Source organism: Amblyomma maculatum, chromosome 1 (assembly GCF_055883805.1).
Source record: "Amblyomma maculatum isolate TAMU_Amacu chromosome 1, ASM5588380v1, whole genome shotgun sequence".
Taxonomy (NCBI): Eukaryota; Metazoa; Arthropoda; class Arachnida; order Ixodida; family Ixodidae; genus Amblyomma; species Amblyomma maculatum.
The window spans coordinates 161,586,066-161,605,852 of NC_139344.1; the positions used below are offsets into that span (position 1 = coordinate 161,586,066).

The 19,787-nt window shown below is 47.3% G+C and overlaps 1 protein-coding gene across 4 annotated transcripts in view; it reads left to right on the plus strand.

Annotated features, from left to right (window-relative positions):
* Window positions 1-19,787, plus strand: part of poe (E3 ubiquitin-protein ligase-like protein poe) — a 298,383-nt gene that overhangs the window by 219,242 nt on the left and 59,354 nt on the right. For all 4 annotated transcript variants that reach the window (XM_084589458.1, XM_084589460.1, XM_084589459.1 and 1 more), the window contains 3 exons: window positions 9,843-10,087; window positions 12,941-13,291; window positions 15,911-16,083. In XM_084589458.1, coding sequence (XP_084445584.1) covers window positions 9,843-10,087; window positions 12,941-13,291; window positions 15,911-16,083 — 769 coding nt within the window. The remainder of the gene's footprint in view (window positions 1-9,842; window positions 10,088-12,940; window positions 13,292-15,910; window positions 16,084-19,787) is intronic.

Here is a 19,787-nt window from a genome sequence, read left to right on the forward strand (position 1 = left end):
GAGCAAACTTCAGGTGCGCTTCCCTATTGGAGAGGCAATGGCGCGAGCCCCTGAATGTGACGTGTCGTAGCAGACACGCCAACAGAATAAATATAAAAACCTGCAAGCATGTGCACGATGACAGAACAGCCCTTGAACCCGTAATCGCACGCACGCAAGCACGTGTCGCGAAACGCGCACCGCATGATAACTTAGCATGATATAGTAGTGCGTGCGGAGCGACCGCCCCCCCCCCCCCCCCTCCCTCTCCCTTCCAGCAAAGAAGGTGGCGGGGGTGGACGCAGTCGCTCCATACTCTTCAGTATATACGTACCAATTGTGGAAAACTAGTTTCCTCCCCCTTTGCCGCGACCGACGACCACCACCCCAACGAGCTTCATGGCAGCGCCGGCTGGGAGAGGAGGTAAATACCTCCCCTTGGGGGAAGGAGACCAGCGATGGGTGCGCCACCAAGACGTCTACGCGGGTTCCCGCGAGAAGACCAGATGAAGATTCTGGATCCAGCCGGCAACGAGAGCGGTTGTCTCCCTCGCCTCTCCCGGCAAATGCCGGGGGATAGCGGGCACGGAGTACGCTGCGCACACGGGAGGACCCGTCGTGCACGACCGCCCATCTTCTGGTTCCCAACGGCGAAGCGACCGGTAAATACCGCACGCTCTCGCCGCCTCCCGCGGCAAACGCCATGGTATGGCTTTGTCCGAAGAATGCGGCGCGCACGGGAGATCCCAGCCGCCATATTCACGGCGCGTTCAAATGTCCGCCGCCGAAGTCGCACCTCCATTCCCCAGCCGGTGAGTCAAAAGTCCTTCTTATGTAGCCTTGCCCTTCCAAGGAAAACCTTGTTGATGTATAGCTAGCCGGCATGCTCTGTATTATTTGCAAGTGCAATAAATAGCATTCGAGTATTAACTATGTGTCGTCCCCGTCCTTTGTCCTCTTTGTTCCCCTCCGCGGGTCGCTAGCGAGGACACTGCACCTGCAGAGTAGGAACGGGGCGGAAGACCGTTCCCCCCTTTAACCCCACACAATACAGCGCAGGGCGAAAATACGAACTTGTAGAAAGATTTGACAGATGGCACAGCCTGTCCAAGTGCGCCGGCTTCGCGCTCAGGCGTAGAATTTTGAACGCACGATAAAGAATGTACCGGTACGTCGTTGACACTGTGGGGGGGAAGTGCGAAAACATAATGGTACGTTCGTGACAGCGAAAGGGTTAAAAGTTGCGCCACGCTGTGCCGAAATGCCCCGACCTGCCGCAGAAGTTTGCAGTTGCACTAGATTTGCTAAAAAATAAGAGCCGCATTGGCCACTCGCAGTCTCTCGCCGGTGGCCAATCCAGTATCGTCATGGAGGCTCAAATACAGTTGAACCCGGATATATCGAACTCAAAGGTGATCGCGAAATAGTTCGATATATCGCTAATTTGATAACAGAAATCTGTATGAGATGCTGCCGCTTGCGATCGTGAAAAATGGTACCATATTTGTCGCATAATCAACATACTCTCATAATGAACCCACCCTTCACTTTTGCCCCCGAGAATTTAAAAAAAAAAAATAGTGTTAAGACCGATTCACATAAAACCAATTGAGCAAACTCAGCGACGAGACCCACCTTTCACTTTTGTCCCTGAGAATTTGAAAAAAAAAAAAGTGTTAAGACCGGTTCACATACAAGCAATTGAGCGAACTCAGTGACGAGCGGCAGTGACAAAGCAAAAAATTTTCAACTTGTTGGAATTGCATCACTCTTGCTGCTCGAGCCAGTGCGACAGTTCAAAACAGGTTCTTGCATCGCAGCAGCAGAAATCGCGAGCGTTTCTGCTTGCCTATGAAACAGCATTTAGTTTGTGGCGCGTCCTTTCGGCCGTCGCATCCAGAGCTCATTTATTGGCAGCACGCCAAGATTCTGCGCAGCGATAACCTCACCTCATGCTTATCTTTTGACTATACTTTTGATAGCTTCTGCTGTGGCGGGGAGCGAACCTGGTAGAGTGCCCGTGATGGCTTGATTGCACAAGCCTGGTTCGATTTATCACGCCGTGCTTGGGGCAAGCATAGTCCACTGCCACAAAATCATTCGAAAGCTTGTTAGCTGCAAGTGCCGTTTGAAGCGAACAATGCTAAAAGCCAGTGCCATGATTGCAACTGACCGCATGCTTTCGTTGATTCATAGATGCAAGGATGGACGACTTTCGCAAAAAAAAATTAAAAATCTGCCGCTTCCTAACATCTGTTGTTGCCATAGGTTACACTACGCTGCACGTTTCGCATCACGAGAAGAATAGACAACTCGCGAAAACAAAACAAAAAAAGTAAATCTGCTGCTTCTTAGCATCTGCAGCCGCCATAGCTTACTACATTCAGCACGACGACACGAGACAAGCATCGCACGTTAGCCACCATGCGGGGCATCGCCGCGCACAGAGGGTTCACAACACAATCTGGAGAAAGCATCTGTCTGCCACAGGCTGAGCTGGCTTGTCCGCGCATGCGTAGTGCATGCTTTTGCGAACGAAGACAGAGAAAGAGAGAGGAAGGAGAGCCAAAGCCGGCAGAAGAGTGGGCACACCCTTTCGCTTCACTCTATTGCGTTTTTCCCCTCTCCCAAACGCCACGGCTGCACTCCAAACGTCATGTGCTGGCACGCGGCAAACGGTCACCACAGATGCGCGCGCCTTTGGAGAAAGGGCGCTGCGCTACTCTAGACAAGCTGTCGCAGAACTGTTCTGTCTCATTCCTCCTGCGCGTGGCTTGAAAACGTCACGTGGCAAACGGCTGAGCATGACGCAGTCGTCTTTGAGGAAGATGCCTTCCAGTGCGTGGTGCATTGTTCAATATTTCCAACGACCAGTGAAATTAGAGTTCGATATACTACACAGATTTCCTATACTTTTACATTGATTTTCAAGAGTTATCATCGGTGCCACCAGCGAGTTCGATGGAGAGAGATTTTACAGGTGCTTCAAATTAATACTGTCCATTTGGGCGGGCATATGTGCTGCCAAAATCATCGGGTGTTATCGTTTGCAAGGCTTTAGTGTAAGCGGCAGAGCAGGCGCGTATTGTGTGTCTTCATTTTCTAATAAAGTCGTGTTTTAAGTAATGCATGCTTTCATAACGTGCTTGTCGGGTGGTTTTTATGCCGCTCTTCAAATTTGCCACCATTCTATTGGGCCATTCGTGCACTGCAAGGTTATGCGGTCTCGTCAATAGACTCGCGTTCCCGTCGTCAGGTAGTGTAGCATGTGCATCAGTTCTGGCTTCTGACGGGCCACATGTGAAGTTTGTTTAAGGTGTCGGCTAGTCGAGAAACACGCAGCAGTTATAGATTTTGAATTCCGTAACACCGTGAGGGGACCCTAGGCTGCCAAAAATAATGTTTACGGCTGCTGACATGTGCGCAAAGTATAGTCGAGAAAACCTGGTCCAGGGGGCGCTGCGCCGCTCTGTTCGTCAGTGCCCTCCTTCACGCAGCGCAGCCGCGTCGTCTGCTCCCCGCCGCATTGAAAAGCACGTCTGCACCGCGCTGCATTCAAGCGAGTGTTTGCGCACACGTGGTTGTTTCTCTCCTCCTCCGGCCGCGTTCTGCCCACCGTCGCGCTCCAACAAAGGGGGCAAAAAATAAAAAAACGAAAAAATGACTCCGCGCTTTTTCGCAAAGCTTTTGTGGAAACGGTAACGGGATGGTCATCGTTGAAGGTCATTGATTTCGGATGGCAGCGCCGCAGCAGCGAACTTCCCCTGGCCGCTGTTGACATGAACCAAAAAGTAAGGCGGCATGCTTTGTGCCTTTGTAGGAAACACGTCCAAAACGCGCCGAAAACAGGCACCATGGCGCCGGTAGCATCCTGTGTAGTCATCACACTGCTGAAGCGAATGGGTAATTATGGGTGGCAATGTTTACTTTCATTCACCTTGTTGGGGTTCACCTAAAAAGTCTGTCCCCAAAGAATTGAATGGGCCCCTTTCAAGTGAGCAGTCGCAAAGGGAAAGGATGCTCCCCACCCGGCGTCCGGAGCACTCGTCGCTGTGTACATGCGTATCATTCTCCACGAGAACAACATTCTCTGAACAATATGGACAGAGACATCAAGAGGTGCCGCCTCAAGTCCTTCAAAATACCTAGCCTTGTCGCTTGCCTCTCGCCTTCAAGTAGCCAATTTTCCTTTTTTTTTCTTCTTCTTTTTGTCAGCCTGCCAACAAGCGCTCTTTGAAAACAATGTTTGCGGTGATCAATTAATCATAATTTCTCGCTTTCAAAAGCACAGATACAAAACGCATTTCCAGCCAGCCTCTTTGTCAGCCAGGGAACCGAAAAAGCAAAAATAAGAAACCTCACTAACAAAGAGCGCCGGCTTTACGCGCGTCTGCACGCGATCATCCCCCCTCCTCCTCACTCTCCTTCTCCTGCTCCGCATGCACGTGCGGCTGTGCATAGCACGCGCGCCCGAGTGAGCGGGTTGCGCAGACTCTGCAGACAGCCATGCGTTGCGCTGGCGCAGCTGCGCGTAGGTTTTGTAGTTCTTCTCCGCTCCACTAGAAACAGACCGCTGGCATCACGGAGCAAACTCCAGCTTGGTTTCCCTACATAACCTGATATCCCCACTCGTCGCCCACCTCCTCGTAGTTACGCTTTCTAGGGGCAGGTGAAGATGCGCTCGGCAGTTTTGTTTGCTTACAACTAGATTCATTATCTGCTTTCGACATCTGCCCAATCGCCTTTTGGTCGCCGTTTTTCTCTTCGTAATTTTTTCTGTGCGCGCTTTTTAATCAACTTTTTGTCTTCTTTTGTTTTTGTGGTGCGTTTGTTTTTGGGCACAGGCTGGTTTGCAATTGTCTTTGGATTGGGCTCTTTTGGAGCTGCTGTCGCGTAGCGCAAGCTGTGGATTTACCTTGTTTTACGATTCTTGCGAGCAAGCCAAGATCTCGTAGGTAAGGCTGTAAAACCTTGCTTAATAAAAAAAAAGAAAATGCATATTCTCTAGCTTTCTCCATTTTTATTTGGTCCCTGAATTTACCTCTTTAGCTTTGTGAACCTTTTTGCATTTTTTATTTGGTGCCTGAAATTTGCAAATTTACTTCCTTGGTATCTTGTTTGACAATGCTTTTTTTTTTATTGTATATTATTGCGATAGCACACCTTGCAGTATAAAATGCTTATTGAGAAATATAGCAAGCAGCCAAGATTCCCAAAGGAAATATACTAAGCACTGGTGATAGGTGACTTTAGCTAGATTCCTTTCGGTTCTCGTCCATATGGTCCTATATTTATATCTTTTCTTCTTTTTTTCCTCCAAAGAGTGAGGTTTCTCCCCCTTAAGCAGTCCAAAATTGGAACTCCTGCTCCAAAGTGCAGTTTCTTGTTTTTTTTTTTTTTTTTATTACCTGCTCCAAATTTAGATTTTACTGCTCGAAAACTTGGTTTTCCTGCTCCAAACATTGCTTCAAATCCTACTTTAGCTGTCACCCCCCAGCTGCTGGCAATTTCTGGTTTGTCACTTAGCTAGCTCCTTGCAAATGACTTTTCAGTGAATCAAACCAGTAAGTCAATGGTAACACAGCCTCCAACTCTGACACACACTAGACCCAAGACCTGACATTTCCTCACCAAGTGTGCTGTCTTAGTCATCAATGCTGCTGCTACACACAGTTGCTGTAAATAAATATATATATATATATATATATATATATATATATATACCGGGTGTCCCAGCTAACTTGAACCAAGGGGTACAAAATAATATATTTGAGGTAGGTCAGTGAAACCAATTGCATTCAACTGCCAGCCTCCTTGGGCACTACAGGCAATTTTTTGTTTTACAATTACTCAATTAGCTAATTATGTTAATTTATCTAATTTATTAAATATCGACTTTAGACCAAACATGTAAATTGGAAAGTTGTAGAGCACCTTCAGAAACCCCCATTTCATTAATTGCGATAAAGAAAGTCTCACGTGTATCGTTTTTTCCGGGCTCAGAAGGAAGCCCGCGAAATACAAATAATACCACGTGACTAGTGCATTTGTGCGCCGCGATTGTGGTGCTCTCAGTCGTGGTTTGAGCGAACGAAAGCAGCTGCGGCCGTGTCTTCTTGGCCCCGTTAAAGCGGCAGGCCGATATGCCTGCGATGGCTTCTTCGCCCGTGTCAGACAGCCGGCCCACGTGACGGTGCAGTAGCAGCGAGAGCGGCGAGCCGACACCACCGACATTCTAACAAGGCCTCCTTCTCTCCCATCAGCGAACGTCACGACAAACGAATGAGCGATAAGGTATCAGCCACTGAATCTGCGCATACAGGCTTGGGTAAAGGGGCGAGATGACATCATGTGACTCGACTAAAATTAGCGCTGCACCTTCATTTGCCGGTTTTTTATCGCCATCCGCCTGTCGTGATGTAGGCTGCTGCGGTGCGCAGGCCTGGTCAAAATCGCGGTGGCGACGGGCGAGCTCGAGCTCGCTCGAACCATCGCCAACATTTCTGCCTGCCGCTGCAACGGGACCATCGGGTCACAGCCGCAGCTTATGTCGTTCGCTCAAACCACGACTGAGGGCACCACAATCGCGGCACACAAATACGCTAGCCACGTGGTATTATTTGTATTTCGCGCGCTTTCTTCTGAGCCCGGAAAAAAAGATACACGTGAGACTTTCTTTATTGAAGTTAATGGGATGGTGGTTTCTGAAGGTGCTCTACAACTTTCCAATTCACATGTCTGGTCTAAAGTCGATATTTAAAAAATTAGAGAAACTAACATAATTAGCTAATTAAGTAAATGCAAAACAAAAAATTGCCTGTAGTGCGCAAATAGGCTGGCAGTTGTATGCATTTGGTTTCACTGACCTACCTCAAATACATTATTTTGTAACCCTTGGTTCAAGTTAGCTGGGACACCCGGTATATAATATTGTCACGCTACTGACGATGACGAAGGATTGTGATGGTGTGTCAGAGGAAGAAGAAGAAGCGTTGGTTTCTTGGGGCCAGTTGACCATATATATATATATAATATTGTCACGCTACTGACGATGACGAAGGATTGTGATGGTGTGTCAGAGGAAGAAGAAGAAGCGTTGGTTTCTTGGGGCCAGTAGGCTTCACCTTGTCCCGCTGCCACAGCACTGTAAATAAACACCCCCTTTTTTATTTCACCGTAACAATATATATATATATATATATTTTTTTTTTGCCTCGTTATGAATTAAATCCTCTAAATGTTAAGCGATAACAGAGAACAGGCTGCGGCCATGTTTTCTAAGCCATGTGCATGGGAACAGAAAATGCTGTGCACTTAGCTGGAGAACTTTGCCTCTCGCCTTCGCTTTAGTGTTTGTAGTGACAGAGCAAACAGTGGTAGTTGTTGTCGCGCCATTGTGTCTCTCCCTTTTTTGCACGCTTGGAGCTTGCTGTTTAATCCATTCTTCCATGGTCTTAGCTCCTCTCTCTGTTTTGGAGGCAGTGCAGCCTCACAATTAAGCTTCCCTCAAGAGGCATTTTTCTGGCTATGTTTCAGGTGCCAGGCCACCCAGACAGACCAGTGCGTAGTTTAGGGGTGAAAGTGCTGCTCCAATTGCTCCATTCTGCTCCAAACTGCTTTTCCTGCTCCATCCTGCTCCAATATGCAATATTGCTCCAAAACTGCTCCAAACTGGCTCTTTTGATGTTCTACCATCAAATTTAGCAGAACACGACAACAATGTCACTGCACCAGTAGCAAAGATATAACTCATCTTGCACTGCAAATTAAATTTTTGTAAGGGAAAAAAGCATGGAGAATAATAAATACTTGTTCACAAGTAAATTTAGGGTGAGCCACTGGTGATTGGAGATAACTGCAAAAAAAAAAAAAAATGCACTATGCATGTGACGTAGCACCTCTTCTCAGCCTTTTGAATCGCCGGTGGAGGGAAGAGAGATCAGCAAGCGAAGCAGGTAGCACAAACTACTATGAGCCGTTAAGAAGGAATCTTCTCCGACTGCAAAAACTGCATGAGTTATTCTAATGGTTCTGCTGTGAAAACAAGCAGGTAGTTCACTATCGAGCCTCTTTGTCAGTGACAAGCTTGCCAGGCCTACAGCAGACAAAACGATACTTGAAACGTTATGAGTTGGTACACCAAAGCTGTCAATCACTAGGAAGCTTCTCAAGAGTTGCTCCAAAATGCCTGAGTCTGCTACCAATATAAAATAGATATGCACAAGACAGGGGTGGAAATAACATGCCCATTAATCTGAACTCCAAATTAGTATCGCTGCTTAAGTGCATCGAAGTGGTAGACTGGACATTTGAATCTATTAAGTCAAAATAGGTAAACGCATTAGGTCAGACAAGACGTTCAGTTATGAAACGCACCAGTAAGCGTTACATTTGATGCTGGTCTTTTCCAAGTTTTCTCTAAGGTCGGCCTGTGTTATATATCCTTACGTGCTTTAGCCGTTTGTCTTTTCAAAGATGAGTGCAAGGTTAGAAAGGGAGTGAACTTGCATAAAAAGGAATCAGATTGGAGATTTTATATTTCAGGAAAAGAAAACTGCAATCATTAAAGGCGTTTGGCCTTTAAAATGTGCTCTAAAACATAATTCAAATGCTCCAAAACTCTTGTTTTGTTGCTTCAAAGCTGCTCCAAAATGGCTTTACTACTTCTCCCAAAGCTGCTCCAAAATGCTCGAGCCTGCTTCCACCTCTGGTAGTCAGAATTATTCGTCCTACAACTGACTTGCGTTGCAGTTAACGAGCTTTTCTGCACATAAACTTCTGCGGAACTTGGCTGGACCAAGCAGTGCAATTTGAATCATTCAAAAATTAAAATTTCACACGTTGGGTTTGGGTTGTATACATCAGTACCTCAAAAGTATGGTTTTCTTTTTTTTCATTGTGAAAGCAATACTACTTTCACTTTTCAGCCCTTCGCGTAGCGAGGCGGTAGCTACCATTGACCTTTAGCGTGACCTTTGGCGCGCCGCCAAGCACAGCTGCGCAAAAGCAGGGGCCCCAACTCTCGCTGTCATCTCGCGAGGCGGTAGCTACCAAACGCGGCCTAACTCCCGCTTCCTCCATGAGGGAGCGCTGCAGCCAGAGTGACTTCATCCCATCTGCAGCAAAAACAGGGGCCCCAACTCGCGCTGTCAACTTGCGAGGCGGTAGCTACCAACCACGGTCTAACTCCCGCTCCCTCCGTGAGGGAGCGCTACAGCCGGAGTGACGTCATCCCATCTGCTGCAAAAACAGGGCCCCCAACTCGCGCCGTCAACTCTCGAGGCGGTAGCTACCGACCGCGGCCTAACTCCTGCTCCTACCACAGCTACCGCTGGGGGTGTAACGTTGGATACTGTAGGAGGTGGCCTAGGGGCAGGTGGAACCAACGCAGTCTCCAGGGATGCTTTCATTTCTGCTGGCGTAAAGAATGCCATTTGTAGTTGTACGGCAGTTGTACATTCTGCCTTAACCTCACCCACAACCAAATATATCATTGCAGCCACGGCACTCCTTGCCTCGCTACTAGTTATACATAGAATAACCAGGTAGCACCCCGCAATAAACAATAGTTGAACCATATGCCGTGGCCAGAGTGAATCGCTGCATAACCACAAGCACCACAACCAGCTACACCACCAGCTGAACCTAGACGTAGCCATAGCTATTGCTTTCGCAATTACCAGGCTTAACCAAGCTAAGCCACTGCCAATTTTTTTTTCCTCATATAAAACCTCCAAAAAAGGCTCTTATGTAATAGCACACTTGTCATAAAAGGTTGATTGGGTAAACGCAAAATAAATTAGAAGTGAGAAATTATTTGAATTCACTGAATTAACACTGCAGCTAGACCTCCTTCTTTGCAGATTTTGGCATCACGAAAAGAGCTGGTTGAATATGAACACAAGCAGAAGGACAGCAGGAAGGCTCAAGCAGCAACGCCAACTATGGTGGCAGTACGACCAGTGCGAGGTGAATTGCAGTCACCAGGCAACCTCGGTGCACCAGCAGGCAACAAGCAGTCATCTGGAAGGTGCTATGGCTGCGCAAGTGCTGCTGTAGATCACTGCATCACTCTGCTTCGAGCGTTGGCTACCAGTGTACCGTACAGGTAAATTCTTCTGTTAATATATACATAGTACAATGGATTTAATGACAGCACTTGGACCTCGCAGGTCTTTTCAGCGTTCTATAAAAGCCGAAGTTTTCTCAGGCTGTGCAACTGCATTCACACCTACCACTCGTGCTATGGTCTTTCCAGTTGTGATGTATGGATGCGAGAGTTGGACTGTGAAAAAGGCTGACCGCCGAAGAATTGACGCATTTGAATTGTGGTGCTGGCGAAGACTCTTGAGAGTTCCTTGGACTGCCAGAAGATCAAATCAGTCGATATTGTCGACCATAAACCCTGACTGCTCATTGGAGGGTCAAATTCTAAAGTTAAAGCTCAGCTACTTTGGTCATCTGATGAGAAGAGAGGAGTCGCTAGAGAAAGATTTGATGTTGGGAAAGGTTGAGGGTCGCCGGAGAAGGGGTAGGCAGCGAACGCGATGGTTAGATGGCATCCTCGAGGCACTGCAGATGAAATTATGTGATGTTAGGAAGATAGTGAGAGACCGGAAAGCGTGGCGTGACATGGTCCATAGGGTCACGAAGAGTCGGACACGACTGAACGACTGAACTGAACTGAATCACCCAAATACAATAATAAAAAGTTAATAAGGGTTTTTTGTTAATTATGTGAATAATTAGAGAAGCTTTGCAGAATATTATGTGGGCCAGGGCGGGCAGGGAGTATGTTTCCGGAAATATTTCGTTTGTATTGTCTACTATTTCTTCAAAATTACTTAGTCTTCCTTGTAACAGCACCCTGTATATAGTTTTAACAAGATTGTGCAAAAGATTAATTTATTAAAAAGTATTCTCTAACACCTATCAGAATTGCTTGTTCTGCAGTCTCACAAGTGTTTTAACAAAGAAACGAACCTACACTTATGTTTCCCAATTTTGCACAATCAGGAAAAGAGACAATTTAGTGCACGTGAGATATTCTGGAATTGTTTTTTGTGGTTACTTGCTTCCATATTCAGGGGTTTCCAACTTTCAGAGTATACTTTTTTTTTTAGGGCATTAGCTCTACTGTGTTAATCTGCGAGTTTGGCATTATTCCTGGATCGACCCTTGACGTCAGATGTAAAGACTGCGGGACCTCAGTTATAGCGATGATGCACACAAACCACATGACCTCTGGTATAACGAACATGGGACTGGTTACAACGAAGAGACATGCATACCACGTGATTTTGAATATACCGAAAACAGAGCCTCAGTTGTAACGAAAATGCATGCATACCATGTGATCTCGGATATAATGAGGGTCGTGACATTTTAGCAGTGCTATCGTGATCCGATAGTTGGCATGTTGGCGTAAGCTGATTTAACAATGCAGACCATCAGGTCATGCCATTGGCGGGGAAGTACCCTAAACTATCGCTCAATATCCATGTTCGAGAGCATCGAACTGTTTAAAGCTTTTTCAGTGTTTTAATAATTGAGATTTTTTTTAAAATGTTTTGTTGATTGTTAAGGCATTTTTTATGTAAAAGCCAATTTATTTCGCTGCAATTTGATATATGTATATTATTATTATACCAAAACAGTCCAAAAGCCTTTATTTTTTTTTTCAATTATCCAGAATGGGCTCAAATCTAGGTAATGTCTGTTTGATTGAAATAGACACATTTGGCAACCGGGCGAGGCAACAGGCGGACCGGATGAGAGCCGCCTGTCACCTGTGGTTGTGGGTTGCGTGCACAAGCATTGCTTGGAACTATCGGTCATAGCTGTCTTAGCAGCAAACTAATTTTGTGCTGAATTGTATGATTACTTGCATATCTTCACTTTATTATTATTTCAATTGTTTTTTTTTTTTTTTTTTTTTTTGTTTTTTTTAATGGCGGTGAGTTCCAGAAGATGTGAAAACCTGCTTTGTCCCAATTTACCGATTGCATATTTTTGTAGATTATTATGTAGAAGAAAAGTGTTCCTAATGCACGCAGCCATAATATATTCTAGCCATTTAAACCCCCCTCTTCTATGAAAGAACTCGTTGCAGGTCTACATGCCACTCATCAGCCAGAGGCAACATGCAGGAGGTGATGTGCATCTGACTGCATTTAACACACCACCAGACCGCACTTACGGCACTTACGTACCAAATGTATGCAAAGGCATACACCCCCCACCCTCACTCCTTAAAAAGAAAATTGTGGGGGTTTAAGCATGGCTTGAACCTAGTGATAGAGTGAAAGCTGAGAGTGTTGCAGCGAAAAATTATGAGCATGGCTACGCTTAGGTTCGGCTTGAAAGTAAAGACATGCCTTTTGCACGTTAGTAGTCTACTCTATGGTTTCAGCTTTATTTATGCCACGGGAAATCACGTCACGTATGAGCACCCTTACCTCTCATCGTTGACCATTCTCATTCGGGTGTAGAAGACTTCTAGTGGTATGACATGGTCTCTAAGTCGAACTCCAGGGCACACCGCCGTCACAGCGTTCGAACGAACCTTCTGTCTTAGACACTTTCTGTTGTCGTTCGCCTCTCCAACTACCGAGCTATGTCATCTTTTTCTCCTCCTCCTTCTTCTGTTTCTTCTTCTTTTTCTCCTTCTTCTTTTCTTCTTCTTCGGACAGGCACGGCAAAATGGCGAGATTGTGGCCAATGTAGCCCTCATTACAAAATTTCATATGCAGTACAGTTAACATTTTTATTGTATAGATTCTATTTATTTGAAACAAACTAGATGTTCCACATTGTTTGGTACGTCTGAGAATTCAGCATCTGATACTGTCATGGAAGACAGCTGAGCTGTTGCGATTTGACCCAAAGCTTGTCTCTCACCTTTGATGCACTGTGGGCATCTTACAGCAGTGACCCACATTCTTTCTCTGTACACTTGCAGGCAGCTTCTGTGCGAACGGGGCCTAATAGGGGAGCTGGTGGAGCACAACCTCCGCCAGGGCTGGTCTCAGGTGGGCCAGCTGGTATGCTTGCTCACACGAGACAACCCTCAAGCCACCGACCACCTCAACAGCCTGCTGATGGAGCGCATCTCGCTTGCATTGCTGCGTGGAGGACAGTCACCCCCGCAGCCCTGCCTGGCCCTCGTGCCCACCACTGCTACTGACACGGAGGAGGCAGTGGCACCAGTTGTGGTTGGTGTCCCTGACCTTCCAGCTGCAGTGCGCCATGAAGTGGCCTTGTTGGCTTTGTCACTTCAGAAAGAAGACTCGTGCTGGGAGCAGCGGCTCAGGTACTCACAAGACCTGTCTGGTCTCTTGCATATGAGTGAAATTTTCCTAGCACATTTGAGTCGGAACCCCACTTGAGAAAAAGTTGCCCGGCGTCTGCGTTGCTTCACTGGATGCTCATAGCTGCTTTGGGGACGTCACAGGTTCGCATGACAGGACGAAGTGCTTATTGGTCGACGAGGTATGTGACGACGTAAAATCGCCTGAAATGGCCAGGCTGGAAGGTGCACTGGTTGGCAAGTAGCAGTTAAAGCCCCATTCTTACAAAAAATTCAGTAGTTTTCTCGCTGAAGCTTTACAGCTTCTGTGTAGAAAGGGAACATGGCGGCCAGGGAACGGGAAAGGTTGAAGAGTGGAGAGCAGTGGCAAGAGAGAGGAGGTGAAAGGCACTTCACTGCGGAGAAGGTAAAACAAAAAGTGGGGCGCGGTGGCTTCCAGGGGAAAGGGGCGATGAAAGCGGCACATGGTAGCCGTATTGATACAGTGACACAGTGCTACTCGTAGGTCTGGACCTGGCTTTGCATGTTGTGTAGGTGTTCACATAATCATATGTAGCGGGCTGTAGAAAAGCAACACTAACACAGACATGCTGTAGAATCTCATTGTAGAATATTGTTGATTGTCTTTAAATATTTTTTTATTATGCCAGAGTGAGGTAATTTTTCTCAGTATGAATGTTTACTGTCGCCTGTGGGCAGTGAGAAATGCTGTAGTGGGGGGCTTGGAATTTAGTTACAAATACCTGGTGCCTTTTATGCGCGCTAACATCGTACAGTACGCGGGCATATTAGCATTTTTTATTCATCAGAATGCCAGGACTGGCCAGGATTTTAATCGTTTGACCTCATGCTGAGTGGCAGAGCAGCTAACCAAATGTATCTCTGAAGCTGATACTTTGAAACATGCAAACAAGGTATGACTAGCTACAGATACAGTGCCAAAAATGTCGAACATCGTAAGGAAGCCTGCATGTGAGCTTAAGTTCTCTTGTCCATTGATTTGGTTTTGCATTCATTCCGCTTATAAATTTAATGCCAGGAGAATGGCGCACAGTGTGCTCCATTTCTCATCTATGCACTGAGCAATAATGTCATGTTTCTTCATCTTGATTTTGGTAGTCAGTCTTATAAGGGCTCTTAGTTGGCATACCACGGGTCAGTTGTGGAGAAAAAAATTGAGTATGTCTAATATTATTGGTCCCCAGTACTGACATTGATCATGGAATTTTTACCATTATATAACTCTTGTACTATTCAGCCACGCAGCACTGCTAGGGATAAAAGCAATCTGTAGTAAAACCTCATTAAATAGGAAGACACGACCAAATTATCCAAATGTCGGATTATCAAATGGCTTTCAGAAGCTGCCAAAAGTTGTTTGCTGAAAACCCGGGCAATGATTGTCCCCTCATTAGATGAAATTAGCATGACAAATGCTTCACTTCATGCGCTTTGTTGAGAGTGTAGGAGTGAAAATGCTTCACGATGACAAGGGCTGCAGCTTCTTTCAGGGTGCCACGCGGTAATGCTGGAGCTTCACATGTGGTGTGCCATGAGACTGAGCTTGGCTGCAAAATGTAAGACGTAACTGTTCCACTGATGACCGCGGCCGGCCAGGGTGGGCGCTTGCAGAAACCATGAAAGCAGCCCATGGAACCCAGCTTGAGTACCTCTGTGATACCAGACATCATGGGTACCTGGTAGCATGTCGCATTCTGGCTACTTGGTGAATATGATGTAGCAAGAAGAATTGAACAGTCAGCCTAAAGCTAGACTGAATGGGCAAGAACAGCAGGTTTTGAAAGGTTAAAGCGGCTCGGGCTAGGAGGGACGACTTAGTGGAGGGCTCTGGAAATTTCTACCACCTGGGGATCTTTAACGTGCTCTGACATCGCACAGCACACGGGCGCCTTGCTTTTAACCTCCATTGAAAAGTGGCCGCCACAGCTGGGATTCGATCCAGCATCCTTCGGTACAACAGTCGAGTGCCGTAACCACTGTGCCACTGTGGCAGGGCCATTAAAAAACATAATGTGTTTTATGCTCTATTTTGTGGCTACTTTTAGCCCTTCTCATGCACCTACTTCTGTTATAAACATCATCTGTTGTTTTTGAGGAGCCTCATTTCGCAAGCAGAGCCAATGTTTGGACAAGTGGACTTGTCTCTGGGCCTAGACAAGTCCACTTGTCGAATGTTGGCTAAGCTTGCCAAACGAGACTCACCCTCAACCCTTGTTCAGTACTCTTTCATACTATGTAGCCATGTTCTTTCTCTTGTTTTACCCTGAATCTGTTGTTTTTAGCATTCTTTCTTGATATACCAGGAAATAGACTTCAGCATGAAATTATATTTAAGCTTTAAACTCGTTTAAAATACAGAGTTCGGGTTCTTTACTCTTAAATTCCCTTAACATGTTTTTCATGCTTTCATTTGTATATGTTTTTGTCAGAATTGTGTTGAACTCTTTCCTCACCCATCGTTTGCCGGCTCCCTAATAAAGTTATACATACATACATACATTGTACGATGATTATATAGTCTAGTTTATTGTTAGCCACGGTTGCCATTTATTTTACAAAAATTGTCGTTTTATTCACCTGTTCATTTATTCACTTATGCAGGTGTGTGATGCAGTTGTTCCTGATGGGCATCAGTTCTCAGAGCCCCATTGTGTTGGAGAGCATCACTCTGCCTTGTCTTAAGATGCTGCAAGGCATCATCAAACCTGACCCTCCTGTCAGTAAACGAAATAAGGACAAGTCTATTGAGGAGCTGGCTACTGTGCGGCCTTCAGGTGAGTGGTGACCTTCCTGCAAGCTTTGAATGCCCGACATCCTATGTCATAATGGTTTCTTATCCAGTTATTATTGAAACCAAAGTTTCTCCAAGCTAGGCGACATCACACGGTGTTAGTACTGTTTGAGGCAGTGAATATTTTGTTAGTACCATAAAAACCTAAATATGATATATAATATTGTGACATATATGCCCTGCATCGCTGGAAGTTGAAGATGAAAACGATCAGCAACAGTGACACAGAAGAAGACAAAGTGGTAGCAATGATTGATGCTAGAATAAGGTCGACGCTGCTGTGTTTCTGTGTTCTGTGTGCGGTGCCAGCCTGGACTAACCTTCGTGGACTAGCCTTGCCACGTATCATCTTGGTGGAGGTGAATCAAGATCCCCGTACTCGCCGATTAGTCCATTTACGCTGCCAAAAGCTGGATTTACGAAGCGGCCACCACCTACCTGAGATCACAACCACGTCTCAAACAGCCACGATGACCTCCGAAACAGCCCCTACCACCGCGGGAACATCGGCTCAGCCAGTTGTTCTAACGAAAATATGCCACCCTCTCGTCTTCAATGGCGACGACAATCCAGACGTTGACGATTGGCTTGATGAGTATGAGCGCTGCAGCCGCAACAACCACTGGGACGCCACATCTAACATCATACGCTCGCTAACATCATATTTTATTTGGTGGGAACAGCTCGAACATAGTTTCAAAACCACGAACAAGAGCTCGTTACCTGGGATACCTGCAAGCGCAAGCTTAAGGACTTGTTGGGGAAACCAATTGGACGCGCTCTGGCTGCGAAAACGGAACTTTCTTCTCGTGTTCAATCCCCCACGGAGTCCTACCTTGCCTACATTCAGGATGTGCTTGCGTTGTGTCGCAAGATTAACACCTCCATGCCGGAAAGTGACAAGGTAGGGCATATCCTCAAGGGTATCGTGGATGATGCATTCCACATCCTATTCTGCATGGATTGCTCTACCGTCGACTCGGTGCTCCAAGTCTGCCGAAAATTCGAGCAGGCTAAACAAAGATGTCTCGTACATAGCTTTGAGCGTCTTCCGAACACGGCGGCTACCTCATCCTGCGATGACCTGGCCCCTTTGCACCAGCCCTCCCATCCCACGACAGTGACTCGGATCGTCCGCAGAGAACTTGAGGCCCTAACTCCTGCACCACTCTCGTCTCCGCTGCCCGACACCGTTGCCATGATACAAGTCGTTGTCCACCAGGAACTTGCAAACGTCGGCCTCTCTAGCTCCGTGCCGCCCCCGCCACCATCGCACCCTGTTCCTTTAGTGGCTGCTACAACCGCCAGCACAGCCTCCCCACGTCGCTACCTTGGTCACAACCCTGCAGAGTGGCGCACCTCAGACGACAGGCCAATCTGCTTCATTTGCTGTCGAGCCGGCCACACTTCGCGGTATTGCCGTAGCCGTACTTTCCCCACCCCTCGCTTTTATTACAACGCTGACCGTCGGTATTACTATGGACCTCGACACTTTGTCGCCCCACCAGAGGAGCCCCGCTCTGCCTATGATCGACCTACACACTCTCCTCCTCAACCAGATGAACCTCGCACCCAAACCGTCCCAACTGCTCGTCGCTACAGCCGATCTCCATCTCCCCAGGCTCATCGATCCCGTTCACCGCTACCTGGTCGCCGCTCCTCTCAATGATACGCCGGCACCTACTCGGGAAACTAGCGAATGCAGCGCCCGGAAGTGACGCTGCATTACCGACCCGGACTGTCAACTCGGAACTGACCCTTGCACCCAGACGTAATCTCATTGACATTCTTGTGGACGGAGTCTCAGTTTGTGCCCTTATTGACACTGGCGCCCACATTTCCGTCCTCAGTTCCTCGCTCCGTCAACGCCTCAACAAAGTCCTCACACCCGCTCCCTCATCTACCGTTCGTGTTGCTGATGGCAACACAGCTACTGTGATTGGTATGTGTACTGCGAGAATCACCATTGCCGACCGCCATATCCCTGTGCTATTTACAGTCCTCACCAGTTGCCCTCACAACGTTATATTAGGACTCTACTTTTTAACTGCACATTCCGCACTCATTGACTGTTCTTCTGGACTGCTTCATCTGGACCTGCCACTCTGTCCTGACAAACAGGCCTCTGATACTTCAATGCTCTGTCTCCGCTCCTCTACATTTACTCGTCTACCACCAGAAGCTGCAGTGTATGTGCTCATGACGCCTTTCCCCTCCGTTCCTGATGGCGACTATGTTGTTTGCCCCATAACCGACGTGACACTGCAGCGTAGAATCGCTCTCCCTCATAACATCGTGCACGTAGAAAATAACAACGCTTATATTGCACGTTCTTCCTGAGGGCATTACTCTCGCCGAACTGACACCACTGTCTGATGTCACAGTTGCCACTCTTTTGCCTGACCCTACTGCTAAAGTGTCGACACGACCTGCACCGTCCCCATCTCCGGAGGCTCGCATATCAGGAATGGTTGCACTTAATTTGCGCCCTGACCGTGCTACAGCACTTACGAGTCTTCTGAATTCGTACAGCGATATTTTTGATTTTGGTGACCGCCCCTTAAGACAAACGTCCCTTGTTACACATCGTATCGACACCGGAGACGCCCGCCCAATTCACAGAAGACCTTATCGAGTCGCCATTTCAGAACGACGCGTCATACAAGATGAAGTGGACAAGATGTTAGCAAAAAACAGTATAGAGCCTTCGAGCAGTCCCTGGGCGTCGCCTGTCGTGCTTGTCAAAAAGAAGGACAATACCTGGAGATTCTGCGTTGATTACAGACACCTCAACAAAATTACAAAGAAAGACGTTTACCCGCTCCCCAGGATAGATGATGCCCTCGACTGCTTGCACGGTGCCAGCTATTTCTCTTCCATTGATCTTCGTTCCGGTTATTGGCAGATCGCAGTCGACGAACGGGACCGGGAGAAGACCGCCTTTGTCACTCCCGATGGCCTGTATCAATTCAAGGTGATGCCTTTCGGCTTGTGTAATGCGCCCGCAACATTCGAGCGCATGATGGACTCTCTCCTGCGCGGCTTGAAATGGACGACGTGCTTGTGCTATCTCGATGACGTCATTGTATTTTCCTCTACATTCGAGAGCCATCTCCATCGCCTTGATGCCATTCTTGGCGTCTTCCGAAGAGCTGGCCTTCAGCTGAACTCGAAGAAATGTAGCTTCGGCCGACGTGAACTCAAGGTGCTCGGTCACGTGGTCGACGCCCGTGGCGTTCAACCCGACCCAGACAAAATACGTGCTGTAAGTGCATTTCCTACACCCCGTTGTACCAGTGACGTACGTAGTTTTCTTGGGCTTTGCTCCTATTTTCGGCGGTTTGTACCCAACTTCGCGGAGACGGCTCGACCGCTCACCAATCTTTTGAAGAACGACACTCCATTTTGCTGGGCCCAAGAACAATCTCAAGCCTTTTCTGCGCTCATTGCAGCCCTCACCAACCCGCCCGTCCTGGCACACTTCAATCCCTCGGCCCCAACGGAGGTACGCACCGACGCCAGTGGTCAAGGTATTGGTGCCATACTCGCCCAACAGCAGATGGGTCGCACTCGCGTCATTGCTTATGCTAGTCGCCTCCTTTCTGCAGCTGAACGGAATTACTCGATCGCAGAACGTGAGTGCTTAGCCCTCGTGTGGGCCATTACAAAGTTTCGCCCCTACTTGTT